We start from the raw sequence: 17,868 nt of genomic DNA on the forward strand, positions 1-17,868 counted from the left end.
CAATTTTCCGTTGATGCAAGAACTTATCATTGTTAGCTATGACAGTTTCTCCATCTTTCCGTAAGCTTATTTATGTCATTGGTATAAAAATCACAAGGCTTGAATGCAAAATGAAAATATAGAGATGTTTTGACTTCAGCTATTGAAGTAATTTTTTTTTATTTAAAAAAATCTGGAGAGATCTGAATAAGTGATAATCATATGGAGCAAGATCCGGAGAATATGGTGGATGCTTCATTACCTCTCGAATAAATTCAATTCTCTTATTGTCTGTTGTCATTGTGAAACACTACCCCTTTACTGTGTACCAGAAGCGTGCGGAGGGGTTTTTGATTAGGGAAGCAATAGCTAAACTCGACCACATTATGAAGCATTTTTAAACAGTCAGTAGTTAGCATTTTTTTTATTCAAATCATTAAAATAATTCACAATACTTCATATGAAATAGATATTAATGAAGCGGACATAAATGCATTAAAAAATAATAATACAAAGAATAATTGTGTATAAAAGCACTTTATTTCAATAAGGTAACTGAAAAAACATTAGATAATTACAGTAGGTAACACTGAATATTTTGTAACATTAAAAATAAAAAAATATTATTTGTGATAATTGTAATAACTGTTATAATAATAATAATAATAATAAACACAAAACACAACATAAAATTAGTAAGAATAAACAAACTTCATTTGGAACAAATACTTCACATTGACTTGGGCAATGTCGTAAACAATATATCTGTAGGTTTTGTTAAGGAATATATCCGAATCATATTTCAATCTCGTGGTAATGATGCGTACTCCATACCAAAGGCAAGAGATTCATTCCCTGCTCTCTTTACAACTTTTTGACTACTTACAACTCTAATTACGATTGGTAGAAAATGACTGCATGATTGAAATATACAGGGTGTTCTTTAAACCCTGTCACATCCGAAACCACGATGATCAGTATGAGTAAGAAGACATATTGGCACATTAAAATAATTTTTTGGAACAACTAAAATCTTAAAAAATAAAATATCGAAAAAATCAAATGGTTGCTTACTCCTTCAGGGGAGAAACAAGGAGGGGGGAGGGGTAAGTCTGAACCGCATGGCTACGCCCCCCTCGCTTCTTCCCTGCTGAAGTAAGCTACCATTTAATATTTTCTATATTTTATTTCATATTTTAGTCGTTCTAAAAAAATATTTTAATGTGCCAATATGTCTTCTTTCTCATACTGATCATCGTGGTTTCGAATGTGACAGGTTGAAAGAACACCTGTATACTTGCGTAGAGTGTAAGAATGCATGTTTTAAATGAAAAAATATAAAGTAATCTGATGGACGGATGAAGGAAAGCTAAATATGGATAAATAAAGTTTTACAAACCAATGACAGGTCATAAGTACTGTAAATGCCTAAACATAGATATTTCCTTCTCTAAGATGTTCTCCATTTCTGTTGTCATATGGAGGAGATGAAATCCAGTCTTTTACTACAAACATTCGGACAAACTCAAAATATTGTTTATTAAACCAAGTGGTCGAAGAAGTATCATTTTTTTTATGTTTTTTTAGATGTTGTCTAGTAGGTGAACTAATTCAGTCAGAAGAATTTCACCCACATCAATAAAGGTTTCAGATTTTTAACTCCACAAAAATCAAAGGAAGTATTAAATAAATATAGATGTTTATATAGATGACATTTCTGTTGTAATATGCTAAAAAATCAAAAGGTAAACGAAATAACGTCGGGACATATCACTGCAGTATGTGTGATATTGAACACAGACACTATGGAGGTAGACTTAAAGAATAAAACATATAAATTGAGAAAATATAACATTCGTTTAAAAAAGGATACTCATTATAGAGAAGCGAAGTACCGACAGATTTAGTGATTGGAGTTCCTAAAGGAACAATTGTTCCACAGTCCAACACAACATCCTGGGCGCTATCAGGCTCTGACCTTCCGATTCCCTTTACAGAATGCTTTCCTGCAGGTAGTTTGGTGACGTATGTTGCAGAAGTCAATTCATGCCTGCAATCAAATAAAATGTTAACATGTAGAGTGTACCCAATCACCATAAACCAAATCAGTCACATATTAGACACATCAATTCGCATCATTCCAACAGAAGCAATATTACTTAGGACTGAACTGTTATTCGGTTAAGTGCCATAGGCGCGTTAATGCGCTCTCCGTTTACGTGCTCGCAGAGCCGGCCGTACAATTAGAACACGTAAAGACGCGTGCCTTTGTTGGTCCTTTACGGGTCAAGGTCAAATATTAGTAGCAATTTAAAATTTTGCACACTCAAGAGACATCTGTTAGAATCTTAATGAAATACTAGGACAAGAGGAATTATTAAAATTATCAACACAACAGCAATTCAAATGAGAGTTGTGTTGGACGTTTGACACGCGCCGAAAATGTGTCTGTGTTTGTCTCTGTTTGTTTATTTTTTCGTGTGTACGGTGTATCAATTGTCAATTTTAAAAAATAGTTTTCCATACTTATTTAAAAAAACAGAGTTTCTATGTTGCTTAAATATAACTTAGTGAAAAAATCTTGTATACTTTTACGGACTCAAAATGGAAGGAGAATAAGAATGTATGATGTTTACAATACACAAATATATAATGATGTGGAATATGAATGTATGTGGCAAGAGTACCCACGTGAAGGCGTTATGTTGAAGATTTTATGTACAGCATTTTCATATAAAATCAACTACACCATCAAAAAGTAGCAGAAAACCAATTTAAAGTGCAAATGGAGGTGTTATATTAGCAATAATTGAAAGTAGTTGCAACCCTCAAAATGCTAAAAATGAGTTTAATGCCGGTTTCAATAGCATACTACGGTATCTCTACGTGCTGAAAATGTCCAAGCTCCAAGTGATATACTTTTTTGACAATTAAAGAAAAAAAAATTTTTTTTAAAAAGAGCCGCAGAAAACACTTGGACGTTTTTAAAGTTAATATAACAGTGATAACCGTTTTGTAGGTTAGAAATTTCTTTAATTGGCAGAAAAAGTATAGCACTTGGAGTTTGGACGTTTTCAGTACATGAAGATATCGTAGTATGCTGTCGAAACTGGCATTACTCATTTGTAGCATTTTGAGGGTTGGACGCTTTCTGCATAACTACGTCCAATTGTACTGGTGTTCAAAACTTCAACCCCAGATATCTCAGCTTTTTGTTTTTGTCACAAAACACCTTTATTCCCTCATGTCTTCAATTCTATATCGATAGTTGGGTAAATATCTAAAGTGATTGAAATCTCAAATTTTTTGAAATTGTTAAAATTCCATGAGATATATAAATACAGGAAATTAAATTCACAGCAGCTTGAGAAAGATCTCACGTCTGCTCTGATGAGAGAGCCATAATAAATTGTACTACTAGTATTAGGGTAGTAAGATGGATGTATAGGCTTTAACACTTTGTTCTCCAACTCTATATTACATGAACCATTCGATACCCAGTTTCTATGCGCGACATTGGCGCCCAACACATTGTATCATCATTATCATTCCCTTTCATATACCCAATTTCAGTACGTAACCTTTAAATTGATACATGTCATTATCGATAAAATAAACTTCAATATCGCAAATGACAAGTTGATATACTTCAACTGATAGCAGGAAGGTGGCCAAGTTCGGATATTTTTTTTTGTCATGCATAATTCTGAATGAATGGCTGTTTTACTATGTGATTTTTCAGATAGAGATGTTAATTTGCTTGACAGACACGCTTTTGTGTGGAATATACTTATTGGAATCACATACATTAAAACTAACATAATTTAATGAAAACTTACATCTCTCCAAGAGCTACCTCACATAGCATCATGACACCAATGGGATTAGCAGCGTCAGTGCAACAATAGTTTGCGGATTTGGAAACCATATCAGCAAAATAAATGCCCTTTCCAAACATGTAGCCTGTTACCGGAGCTTCCGGGGGCGCAATTCGCAAACCTAAAATTTGTGAACATGTGATATTGTTGAAATTGACAATTGAATTTAAAAATAAAATGTTTTAATACTTTTGTAGCATTTAAGCAGTTGCTGTAAGGCAATATTTGTTCTTTATTATTATATTATGAGGTAAATTTATCAATAGAAAATATATAATTCAATACAGTCAGAGTAATACAACAATGATATGTGTACAAACAAACCTTGTGATAATATTCCTGGAAAATTAGTGACACGAGATCCGTGCCAGAGTAAGCGACGATTGGGTAATTTCTTAAATGGTTTAAATCGTTTATCCTCCCCTTCTCTGTTAACTTTGAAGAGCTAAAATATAACATTAAGATAAAAACAACAATTATTATTGAAAGGACAGAAATGCCTTTATGCAGGAAGGTGCGTTTATTGAAAATTAACATACGAAGTTTCTATTTCTTCATTTATGTCACTGTTGATATATCATTCGATACAATGCCATATCGTGGGCGATACTGCAGTACTATAACCAGTTTTTTTAATGAAAGTGTTTTGATATTCTCTATAGGGACTAAGAGCAGTTAGTTTTAAGTTATTGCTATTTCTAATAGTTTTTCTGATACTTTAGCGGTATTTTCGGTTGACTAAAATCATAAGCAATATATTAACAGATCGCTAAATAGGCTCCCCTGCCGAAAGAATCAATTAATAGTTAAGCAATATTGCAGTATCACCGACGACGTGCACCATTAGATTATACACTGCCTGTATATTAGATATACTTGTTTTCAGTTAAAAAATGCATTTGTTTTTTAAAAACGCTTAAAAACGCTTAAATTTAATAATAATAACTACAGTACATTTAAATCTTTAATAAACTTTGCTTATATATGCGTAGAAAAAAGATTTACATAAATCATTCAAACTTGCATGTTTACACGAGCAAAATTGTACGTTTACTCGGTTCATCGACAGGAACTAACGCATTAACATTCGATCGCGCTGTACACATTTTCAATAAATAAACATTGTAAGTAAATACCTCAACTATTTCCAGTTTGTATCCACTGTGAGTGGCAGCGTGCGTATTAGTAACATACTTCAATGCTATCTTATACTCCTCACAGTCTCGGGGCACGGGAATAATCTCACTCTTTAGCTGCATGTAATGCGTGTCCAGTGGACTGCCGGTACCACTAGAACCTGCCAACAACAAACACGATACGGCATCCATAAATTAGATAATACTTTTATTCAGTTTCAGTACAGTAATACAGCATTTATAGGGAAAAAAAATTAAAAAATAGTTTACATAATACAAAAAAATAATATAAAATAAAAATATTTTTTTGTGTTATGTAATATGAAGCAGGTAGTTCAAAAACAATTAGACAAGAAAAATTGCATTGAAATATCTATTCATAGTATTTATTGAGTCCAGTCTCACTATTGTGATCCTTTATTACCTGTCTTCATCAAGCTGTAGGCAATTTCAAGCTCCATTAAGTTATCCAACATAAGAGTTTTAGTTTTTATAATCTCTTCATCATTAAGAAGCGGTGGATTTTCAATGCCAAAATCATGAGGTATCAGAGTATAGAACCTGTAATGGAGTTACAAATTAAATTTCTTAACCTACCGAAATCCCATTAGTCATAATCATAATTTGAAATGTGGTTAATGTTTCATCATCATTCCCTTTCCACACCTAATGGTGCATAGGGCACTGTATTGGTACACCAATTGCAGCGTATCTTGATCATTTTTGTTACATGAAAGTAAGATGATCAGTCTTACACATCAGAGACTATGAAATATTCTAGTGTAAAAACACCAATACAAAAAAAATATTTCATGTCAACCATGTCCGGAATCGAACCCGAGACCTCCTGCATGGTAGGCAAAGGCACTGACCACTACGCCATGAGGCTGACAAGTATATGTCTATAAAAGGAAAAATATTCTAAAAAAACTATGTATATAATTTATTATTACTGTATACATTTTTGAGATTTTTTTTTTATCCTTTAACTTTTTGTATTCAAAGGCGGTTCCGTAGTATATACATAAGTGCAGTGCACTGCCAAACAAAAAGATGTAAATAAATATATAATTTATATGTAAAACAAAGAAACGAGGAACATTATATTCAGTACTAGCGCCAAAAGATCTAGCGAGATCGACTCTAGCGGGACAATTTTCTTATCTTGTCTACGCATGTGCAATTGTCACCGTGAGCATATTGTGTTTTGCACAATCTTTTACCCGGAATTTGTATGAAAAATACCAAATCTGCTAAACGCCATGATATGAGCGTTCAAGGGAGAAGACAATATACATACTCTGTGCAATGCACACAAATGCATGGTAGTTGTGGGTAGTTTTTAACGTCACTTTGAACATGTGTACTGACATAATATTAATACGAATTTAGTTGATTTAGTTACGTATAATGTTAATGCGTATAAAACAGTATGCAAACAAAAACAACGGTGGATATAGCATTCCTGGATCTGATGCATGGGCAATCATATTATTATCGCTCTTTTACCATGTCAGACTTTATCATATGTATTATAATATTATTTAACTCAATACTTACATAAAAATTGACACATACATTACATAAGTTTACTATTACAACTCTCTTTCCACCAACTGTAAACACATTCATTGGAATATGATGATCATACATCTTGTCATTAATTGCCCTTCGGTTCTGCCAGTTTATGAGATGACCAGACAAGATTTTGGTTTATCTAACCATTCCACATCTTCCTTGGTCGTCCTCGTCCCACGTTCTCGTTCATTCTCGCCATATATACCTGTGTTACCATTATTTCGTCATCCATTTGTTCTATATGACCAAACCCTCTCCTGAGAGACCCTTTCTTAATCTTATCAATTATACCTGTTTCTGCGATAACTGGAAGTTTAATATCCGATATACCTGTTGGTAGCATCAATGATTTTTGGTTGATTCTTCTTCTCGTCTTTCTGGCTGCTTAAAAGTTTCAGAACCTCGGTCAGGACTTTGTAACCCGAAAGTAGCTGCTTGCGCGAGAGCTTTCCTAGTGGCATTTTCTCTGTATCCAGCTGTGAAAGCGAGAACCAGTTACACATTAGTAAAGATACAGATAAAAAATATATTACTAGGGAGCAAACAAACTTACTTCAAACTCTAACATGACTTTCTTCATGGATTCTATATCAAATAGCATCTTAATCAGACCTTGTACAGGCGGAGGGAGGGTACTGGATTTATCATCATCCGCCAGAGCCATGACTGGCTCATCTTCATCATAATCCATCTCGATTGGATACATCTTACCAGGAACCTGAATATACAATATGCAAGTATTTCTGATATTAAAATCAAAATCATTTACTATGAATGTTACATTATTTTTAAAATTACCTTCATAAAATCATCCCTCAGTTCCCATGAATTATCAGTTTTGTCCATGTATAGTTCTTCAAACTTTGCCTTTGCATCAGAAACATCTTTGCATGGTTCTGTTTTCTTGCCTCCAATTGTAGTTCCGATTCTTCCCCAGGACCGGAATAACCAATACCTACAATTGATCAAATGTAATGAAATTATCAAAAATTAATGGTTTCATCAATATTTAACAGTATTATATAAAGAATGTGTCAAAAATATCTGCAGTTAGTTAGAAACACAAGTAATTATACATTTTTTAACACAGGATGAGAAAAACAGAAAGATTTTTAATACATTTTATATAATGTGCAACATTTGAAGAAAGAGAAGCTATTAAATTACTAACGTGTTTTGGCTGTCTGCCTTCAATATTTGGAGCTTGTAAAAGGAGTTCTTCTTGGACACTACATCAGTAAGCCCGAGGACAACAGAATACTTGACTCCGTACGCATCCTTATATACGTGCGCTATATCATCCAATCCTGAATCCGGGTCCACAGCCGTACCTCCTATTAACACAAAAATGTCACATAAATACACAATTTTAGTATTCCAAAAAAGGTTTCCTCCACGAAAATATCTTTTCCCATTAGAGTTGCTAATAAATGGAGCAAATTGCCATAAAAACTGGTCAAAGTTTAAACGAAGTAATAAGATTTAGAATTTTAATTATTTACTGGCATATCTTCAAGTTACAAATACCCAATGAGGAGAAAATACAACATAAAAGTACCCTTTATAAAAAAAAAAAATATGACCGCTATGCATCAATACGGTGAAGATGGAAAAATATAATTTTAACATGAGAAAATAAAAATAACTTGTTACAATTACATTAAAAATGGGGGTCAACTCAAATTAATAATTCTGAGTATGTATATAAAAGGGCCAATGCCGGATTTCATTTTTTTCTTGTCAACATTTTAAAGAGGGTTGATGTCAATTAAAAAATACACATATTTTAAAAAGTTATATGCACACACATATGTGGTAGTGTTTTTTTATTGAAAATAGTTTCAAACACCTCAAACAGTTTATTATAACGTCACAACATTGCTATAAAATTACTTTGCCATAAGGTTGTGATTTATGACATTGGCCCTTTTAGACCCAAGTCATTAATACTGTTAATGATTAAATAATAAAAATATTCGGTAAACACTGTACCTTTAACTTTCAGCTTTGTTATACCTGACGCTGATTTAGATTTATACATACTTCCGGATGATTTAGGAATAGATTTACCATCAACAACATCTTGTGGTAAACGAATCTTTGGCTACAAGAAAATACATTTTTAATACAAGTCTTCATTTATTGTTAGGTCACAGATTCATAAAACATCTGGACGATATATTAATTCGAGAATTTCAGACGTGCCTCTACACTAGCACGTTGTATTTTTATATGTAATTCCTATATTTCAATTATTTCATTAACGCATTTCAATAAACAAAATTTAGCAAAATTATATACTATAAAAAATGTAAAGACGATTCAAGGTTAGGATTACCTGTATTCATTATACTAATTAATGGGTGCTCTATAGTAAATATGTTAAAAAGGTTAGTAAGGTAATCCATCCCAACAGATGTTCAGATAGTTTAGCTCTTTCGACTTACATCAGATCCCCAATCAGCAATGTTCTTCTCTCTTATTAATTCCAAAGTATCTGAAACGCTTCCTTTTTCCTTGATATCATCTAAAAAGTTTTCTTCTATAACTTGAATATCATAATCTTTTATTTGTGTCATCTTGGAATTCATTTTCTCAATTTCTTCAGCAGTCGAAACAGCAGCTGCCATTTTGTTGTGGATTTTGCTCGGTACATTTCCACCGAGCTTTAGGATTCGGATTTTCAAAGCTTCTTTAGCCTTAGCACTGAGACCAATTATAAAGAAATCCAAATTCTTTAGTGGTGGCACCGGTTTATTTATATCAGGTCTAAAATAATGACAATACAAAGGTTAATGAATTAAATTTCATATCAATTAAAAACACTATACGAGAATGTAACTGAGACACATAGAAACACAGAGGAGCCTTTATTTTTTCACAAACCTTTACTTAACCCTTCCCTTACAGTGCCAAAAACATTCTCGCGTTATCGTGCTGTGTAATGACAACACATGCAAAAAATTTGAGATTTTAAATGTGGAAAATGGAATATTCATAAGCAATTACATACTTCAATTATTGAAAAGTGTCAAAAGCGATATTTTAAATCTAATTGCAAAAAACATGAAAATTAGTTCATGCTTGCAGCACGAGCGAAAGAACCCCCCCAATGAAATCCAGAGAGCTACAAACTGGCTGACTGGCAGAAGTACTGGCAACTTTGATGTTCGAGCATGTGACAAGTGAAATTATCTCTCTCGCTGCTTGCCTATAGGTATTATCCAATATAAAATACAACCAAAACATATTGATATATTACTTGGTCAATTCAGCTTCAGTCTTGATGGTAACTGATGGAGCAATATTCCTGAATATCCTAGTCTTTGGCTTATATTTGTACTTAGCAAAACAAGAAAACTCCTTGTGATCAGCCGGTATCTTGAAAGCTGCTCTTTTCGGTTCCTGTGTTACTGCTTGGCACTTTGTCCATTCAGTTAAGTCACCTTCCAAAATGAATGAATATGTTATTCAAATTTATAAAATATAAAAATTCTTATTGTAAATCAGATAACAAATTTAATTATACAAATAAGGCAAGCGAAACATTTTTATACAAATTTCTAATAAACATTTCTTATGCCAAATATTTATTTTAAGTCACCAGAATGAAATCGATAAATATTTTCATATTAACAATAAAAACATACCTGAACATGTGTAACCATTAGTACCAAGAACAAGTTGCCCATTTTGACAAACAGAACAAGGTAATAGTGTACCAAAGGCCATCAAATCTGCCAAACGGTCAAGAATCTGTAAAGCGAGATACACATGTATCGAGTCTTACTACATCCTAAGATAGTAGAATGATGTACTTAAAAGGAAGAAAGGATTCAAAAGAAGCTAATTATGTAGTTTAATCGATACTCACCCTGTCTTCACCAGCGGGTACCTCTTGATTATTAAATTCCAACATATACTGCAAATCTTTCTTAGACATGTCCTTTTTAAGGGCATCCCTGCAATCAATTGTAAATAATAATCACTATGAAGTGAAATAAAAACTTTCTAAATAAGTGAGAAAATATATTATGTTGATAATAATTACCTATATTTATAGAACAGTTTATTTTGCTCAAGAATTTCTTTCTCTTCTTTGTCAAATATTTTTTTCTCTCCTTTATCCATAGGTTCATCTTTAAGTTTCTTCACAGGCACTTCGTCTTGTTTAAGGGATGGAATCTCTTTCTTCACCAGAACCTTATCTTCTTTAGTCAAACTGTTGAAACCGGGTAGCATTTCTCCCCCTGCGAAGTACAAGAGATCGGAGCGTCTCTCCACAAAACATTTAATGTGATGCCATAACGCTTGACCTCCAAACTTCTGCCCAATTTCAGTATCGAATACTTTTTTACTGATTCGAATTTCTCCCTAAAAATTCAATAAATTAAACAAAAATAAGAATTACTCGGAAAAATAGTAAAGCTAGAATCAGACCTAAGTACATATTAGTTACCTTGGTAATTTTTATTTCACACACTTTGCAAGCTGCCCTACTGGACTTGGCATACTCAACACTGAAGTCCTTCAGAGCAGCGGCAGATGATGCGTCTGCGTTTCCTCGTTTAGTAGCTTTTTTACCTTTTCCCTTGACCATGGGCATCACTACTCCTGAAGAGTTCGATTCTGCAACAATGATTTAATAAAAAAATCTAATGCCTATTTCACAAAAGTACAGCTACGTAACACAAAATAGCAATTTTTTTAATGACAAAATACAAATGTCAATCACCCAGTTACATTGAGCATACATACGGACATCTAAAATTTTCATTGAATAATGTGCCATTCTTCATTTTGAACAAAGCATAGAAGTTTGACATCATCAAAACTTGTTAAAACAATACTGACACTATTGTTTTATGTTATACTAGATTTGCTCGAGATTGAGTAAAAATCAATCTTCATTATTACTAAAAAAATAACGTCCTGTTATTTTAATGTTATATACCTTGCTGTGTAATCTCATCTGAAAAATGGTGGTTTATTTTTAAATTTAACATCGGTACAATTTACAGTTAGTGTTTTATTTTATACCAAAGACCAAAAAAATGCAGGTTGATGTAGAAAAAATTATTATAAATTACACAAACGTTAAAAATTGACCGTTGAAAGTTATTTTTCATACCAAAAATCACATAACTGTTGATCTAGCAATGCCATTTTAAATGTTAATTCTACTTTGATAGGACTTGTCGAAAATGACAATTTTATACCGAAGTCTGTAATTTTTTTTGCTTAAATCAGCACGGATTATCTAAAAATTGTATTTTACATTTTGATTTTAAATTTCTCATTGCCACGACTTATTGTTGAAAATTTAGATGTCAGGATATGGCGATACAAAGAGGACCGCTTTACCCGCCGTTAAACTACTGGGAGTCTTCCTTAATTCTGACCTCTCTCTTGATGCTCAAATTGGAAGGACGATAAGTTCATGCTTCTACCAGCTGAGACAAATCAAATGCATGTGAAAAAATTTGCCGGTTGATGCCGCCCGTGAATTAATGCTTTTGTAATGTCTACAGACAAATATTGTAATGGTATCTACACAGTTCTACCAATTAATAAAATGACTCGCCTACGGTCTGTATTAAATTTTGCAGTGAGACTTATTTTTGGAATCTTTAGGTTCACAAATAATATAATCACTAAATCCTCAACACAAAGACAACTTAAACAAATAGTACAAACTAATACCACTTTCGGCCAAAGGGATTTGGAGTATTATGCTATTAAAATCTATAACCTACTTCCACTGTCCATTAAAATAATTAGTAACGAGAAAATGTTCAAAAAGGCTATAAAAAAATGTATAGTGGAGCTAGGTAGAAGTGAAATGGATTGTCTCCTTCGCCCAAACCAATATTGACGTATGGTTTGTGTTATGTTTTTGTTCTTTTATTATGCGTTTTATAATATAAATAATATAGGTATCCATAAATTAAATAAATACATAGTGTTTAAAACTGTCTGAACATTTTGTTATTCTCTGTATATTCTCCCATGTAAAAAAATTAAAAAAGGATTTGATTTAAGTTATTTATTGACAATTCTTGATGGAATTCCATTTTAATGATGTAATAACTTAAATTTTATCAAGTTACTAATTAGTCTGAAGATGCCTATTAGAAGGTGAAAGTGCTAATTGGTCGAATAAACAAGTGGAAGTGTAACAAGTATTTTTAATTTGTAACTTATAAATAAATATAAGTTATAACATCATAAAAAAAGTATATTGTTAAGTGTCCTCGGCACGGGTAACCCCAGTGAGGTCACATTATTTTCATTATTAATTATTGTTCATAATATGAAAAAAAAAAACAATAAATAAATCATATCACTCCACTGCTTCAGGAGTTACACAATTTCACAGAGGGTGGAATACAAACTTTTGGCTATTGTATAACTCACTGCACGACTCTGCTCCGGAATATCTAAAAATAAGTATGCATTCCAGGTGAACTAGCTGACAGACATCTCACGCTTAAATTAGCTACATCTACAGCGATAGGAAAAGTTATTATACCTATACGCAACCAGCGCATTGGGTAGCAGGCCCTATGGCATGGAATGTCAATCCAGCAGAGGTGCGAAACTGTGAAAGTGAAGTGATGTTTCGAAAGAAACTTAAAACCAACCTGTTCTTTAAATCATTTGAATAAATCTATAGCATGTGAAGACAAAATAAATTGATTTACTAACTATAAATTTTTAATCAATATTCATAGAATCACTTTGTAAAGCGCCATTAAGGTATTATATTACAAAAATTGCGCTATATAAGTTATCCACAATAATAATAAAAAATAAAATAAAATACGTATATTTCCTTGAAAAGATTGATCATATTAAAGAAACATGGTGATCAAATATTGTTTTATGAGCACATAGTCAATTTAAATGAAAATATTATCATTATTTTATATTCATGTTATAATCTTATCCTAGCAATAAAAAAGAATGATTGACAAATCTTATCACCGAGATATAATATATATGTGCAAATTGAACAACTACCAATTATTAAGCATTATGTCAAACTACTATGTCTTATCACCTCTGTAATTGAGGCTCTTAGCCTGTTGTGGTGCAAAGTCAAATACTAAATTCTTTAAAAATGGACAAGATGATTTTTATAAAAGTTAAATCAACAATAAAATATTAAAAATTTAATTACTAACAGCTTTAAACGGCTTGCTCAAAAAAACAAAACATTGTAATGATAGTATACCGATTGCTTCCTGTAGTCTTTTTTGATCAGCATGTCTGAGGGTGCCATAATTGCCAATGTCAGCGACGCTTTTAGGACGTTGTTTGGCAAAAAAACAAGTCTCATGGTACCAATTGGCTTGTTTTCCATCGAAAAATGCAGACTGAAACACATCACAATATTATTTATTGATATATTACTGAAACTTGCTCAACGACAATGTGTCGAATACAATTTGAGATTATAATATATATCGAGTTTTTAGTGTGGATTTTAGCATATCATCATACCCTTGTCGGCACCTGATGTACCATAAGACCATGTAACTGACCATAGTCACATGCAGCCTCGCTATATCGCCTACTAATTATGACCCACATAACTCTAAATAACTGTAATTATAATTAATAAAAAATTTATTCCAGTAAAAAAGCTAAATAGTGCAGAGCCAATTCTACCATATAAGACAAAACCTATTTAATTTTAATATAACAATGTAGAGATAACTTACAAAATATGTAGTATAACCATATTAATAAAAAAAATAAAAATAAAAACTTGCTAAAAATTCTTAGTGCAATACAAAAATGAATAAAAATAAACTAACTTGTTAGGAGACAATAGGAAAAAAAATATATAATAAAAATAAATAAAAATTAATGATTTTTCGCATAAGTGAGATAAAATAAATTATCTAATATCGTGTCCTTATGGTGGCCTCAGCATTTCCAGTCATCGCTCGAACAGGGGTGAATAGATCCACCCTGCAGTGGCTTGGAGAAGTGCGTTGTTGGAAGCTTTTCAGGCGTTTCCATAGACTCCAGGCTCTTTGGCGAAGTAGGGCAGCGGGCAGTAATGAACTATTATTAAATCGGAATAATCTTCAAACTGATCTCAGCCCAAAACACTGCATCGGTACACCAAATACGGCATATTTCCATCATCATGAAGGTAAGTTGATCAGTTTTTTTATTGACCAACCTAAGTTTCAGTTTTGGCCAAAAATGAGCCGAAACCTGAGGTTGGGATATGTCGGATGATGTTTGGCTGTGCTCAAATGCATCTTATGAGTTCTTAGATCTTTCATATTTATATTTTTGTCGTTCATTTTTAGTTAATAAGTAAAAGTTCCTATAGAGTACGTTGAAGAACTGTTACACATAAGTTATATAAAAAGTGCTAAAAATAAACTAATTTATTAATTGAATTTATGCATTTTATTGAAATCATAATGAAAACGTCTAAATTCGGTCAAAACTAGAACAGAAGCCGAAATTCGGTTTCAGTTGTCGTCCCGACCCTTCAGGTCCCCCCTCATTGCCCGTGTTCATGGCATAAATGTTATTCACAGTTGACATTATATTGTTCAGTCAAAACGTTATATTCCAATAACTATGCTTCATGTTTTCTCGTTTTCTGTATATCTCGGGTATGTTTTTATGTATCCCTTAATAAATTTGTTTTTATGCATGTTTGTAAAAGTGTTGTATATATATATGTACTATCATTTCAAATAGAGTAATACCAAAAGGAATGACTCACGCTCAGACATTGAAGTCTCTGGGGACATTTTTTTCTAAATTGTGCCTTCTGGCTGTAGTGCGAAGCTATATTTTTTGTTAATATTTTTGTTGTATTTGGCGAAAGTAATATAAACAAATAATTTATTTACTATTATTATCATATTAAAAATTTTAATCGGTCAACTCATCATCATTCTCTTACCACACATAATGGTGCATAGGGCACTGCATTGGTACACCAATCGCAGCGTATATTGATCATTTTTGCTACATGAAGGTAAGGTGATACGCTTCAGGTACCAGTCTAGGGAATATGAAATATTCTTATGTTAAAACACCCTTTTAAATAATATTTCATTTCAACCATGTCGGGAATCGAACCCGAGACCTCTTGCACGGTAGGCAAATGCACTGACCATGACACCACGAGGCCGACAAAAATCGGTCAATTATATTATGAAAATCCCTCTTCTTCACTCTATTTCTTTATCCCCTAACCTTCTTACGCGCTCTTTTTTCTCTTGTCATATTTATTTTATTATTTTTTCTCATTATATTTGTGAAAAACTTTAACTGGATGCATGTACTATTTTTTATATTCTTATTTAAAAACTGTTGTTTTTCCGAATGTTTACACTAGATGCAGCACTAAGCTTTACGCTACAAAATGTGTGCGCAATATATTCCACTTACCAATGCCCAACTTTTATATAAATGTGAAGCAGCGTAAAAAGGCGTGACATAAAGCTTTGAATTCACAGTAAACTGGCATAGACAGTTGGTCTTTTTTACTATACTACGCGTTGTGCACGGCAATGTTCACGCGACAACGCTCTTTTTTCGAAACATAATTTGTTACTACATAATCTCCGTGATTACTTATAATTTGCATTCACTAATCTTAAACGATAAATATGCTAAGGCGCTTTAAACATCCTTGTAAAAAATGTAAATACCTCATTTCTGTTTGTGTTTGGTAAACTTTACAAATATTACAAAACATCAACACATTGAAGTATCTCATAAAATAAGATGAGGTACCTTTTTTATTATTATTGGCAATTCATCCTACGAAGGATGATTTCTGTAGATAATGTACCTATGATACTTTATAAGAAAACAAAAAGATTGTCCATATTCATATAGGTTACAAACCTGGACCATTGCTGCGATGCGCACTTTTCCTTGTGGGATCGGCGTTTTACAACCTTTACAGTTTGCCCTTCCAGATTTAGCATACTCAACTTGAAATGGTAAATCTTCCGCCATTATCGGTTATTTAACTACCCCACTAATATAATAAACCCAGCAACGTAAAATACAAGGACACGAAACGAAAACAGCTTTTGACAGCGAACGACGCGATTCGAAATTCAAGGAGCCGGCAAAGGCGGCAAACCACAGACTATACTAGCAAACTAACTATACCCAGAGATTATACACATAGACCAAAGTACCAAAGATATTATGCGCTTTGCGGAAAATGCGAGGTCATACTCACAAAGAACTTTGCCGCGATAAATGTAAACTTGCCTGTTTGCAAACGTATAATTTGAATCGGCTATATTGATATTATTTTTTATTTTCAACTCCCATGTTTGCATTAAATTATAACCGGTCTGATTAACTGAAAAAAGTGATCGCATTTAGAGGTGGAAAAAAATGTAACTGAAGTTTGTCCCGAAATACCTTAAACAGTTTCACAAAAATAAATTAAATCATTAAAAAAAACAAAAACTCAATGACCAGGCGCAGAAGTAAATTTTTAAAAAACATTGTGCTTCGCGCGAAAAATTCAACGCTTGCCGTACTCCGTACCACGCTCCGCCCTTCAAACTCAAATTTCAAATCTTTATCCATAATATTTATACCTACTCGTATTATAATCTCCGAAAGAATAAGTACACACACATTAACGCACAAAATGATGAAATCTTCACGGTCCGTTTTCACTCCACCCCACACCCATGCAGTTCCGAGTCTTGTCCATCCGTATTTTGAAAACCAAACAAAGCAGCCCAAAGTTGTTACCGTTGTAAAAAAAAAAAACACTAAAAATTGAAAGTGTTTCCACAATGGAGTAGCAAATTAAACTGAAACAGTGTCATAATCAATTGTAACCTTTAAGACATTTTGAAAAAATAGAAAAACGTCACTGTTCTAAAAAATGTGAGCCTACGCCGTTTTAAAAGAATTGCCTTTTAAAGAAACACTGCTTAAACTTTAGTGGGTTATAATTATTACGGTTTTGACCCATCTATCCATATGACATTCAATATCATCGGAAGTTTCATATAGTATAATGAGGCACTTAATCAGCTCACAATTAATTCTTTTAAACGCCGATGCCGCCGTTAGATTATTTTTGATAATAAATCATAATTATAACCTTATAAATACATATGCCTTGAAAAATGAATTATCATCATTCGCTTTTCGCACTAAATGGTCCATAGGGCACTGCATTGGTCCACCAATCGCAGCGTATCTAAATCACTTTTTTTAAAGAAACATAAATTTTGGTTGGTTACATATATCGGCGCAACCAAGCGTTAAAT

General features: G+C 32.7%; 1 protein-coding gene across 1 annotated transcript; it reads right to left on the reverse strand.

The window, feature by feature from the left end:
* Window positions 1-602: 602 nt before the first annotated feature.
* Window positions 603-16,741, reverse strand: Parp1 (Poly-(ADP-ribose) polymerase). The gene is made up of 19 exons (XM_088236867.1): window positions 16,466-16,741; window positions 13,809-13,950; window positions 11,031-11,200; window positions 10,623-10,945; window positions 10,446-10,533; window positions 10,222-10,327; window positions 9,834-10,017; window positions 9,019-9,340; window positions 8,564-8,675; window positions 7,743-7,905; window positions 7,370-7,526; window positions 7,125-7,289; window positions 6,902-7,047; window positions 5,418-5,554; window positions 4,994-5,154; window positions 4,182-4,302; window positions 3,819-3,978; window positions 1,853-2,029; window positions 603-744 (listed from the first exon to the last, which is right to left on the reverse strand). Exons 1-19 carry the CDS (start codon window positions 16,577-16,579, stop codon window positions 672-674), a joined length of 3,021 nt encoding a protein of 1,006 aa, XP_088092993.1. The 5' UTR covers window positions 16,580-16,741; the 3' UTR covers window positions 603-671.
* Window positions 16,742-17,868: the final 1,127 nt, after the last annotated feature.

This window comes from Micrasema longulum, unplaced genomic scaffold (genome assembly GCF_059751315.1).
Source record: "Micrasema longulum isolate JH-2025_06_02 unplaced genomic scaffold, ASM5975131v1 h1tg001613l, whole genome shotgun sequence".
NCBI classification, from domain to species: Eukaryota; Metazoa; Arthropoda; class Insecta; order Trichoptera; family Brachycentridae; genus Micrasema; species Micrasema longulum.

Excerpts from the sequence above, each read along its gene's own strand:
- Parp1 (XM_088236867.1), bottom strand. The coding sequence starts at position 16,579 with ATGGCGGAAGATTTACCATTTCAAGTTGAGTATGCTAAATCTGGAAGG. Across the intron at positions 10,328-10,445 it reads TACCCGCTGGTGAAGACAGG|ATTCTTGACCGTTTGGCAGA; the intron begins GTGAGTATCGAT and ends CTCGCTTTACAG. Across the intron at positions 7,906-8,563 it reads AACAAAGCTGAAAGTTAAAG|GAGGTACGGCTGTGGACCCG; the intron begins GTACAGTGTTTA and ends TTGTGTTAATAG.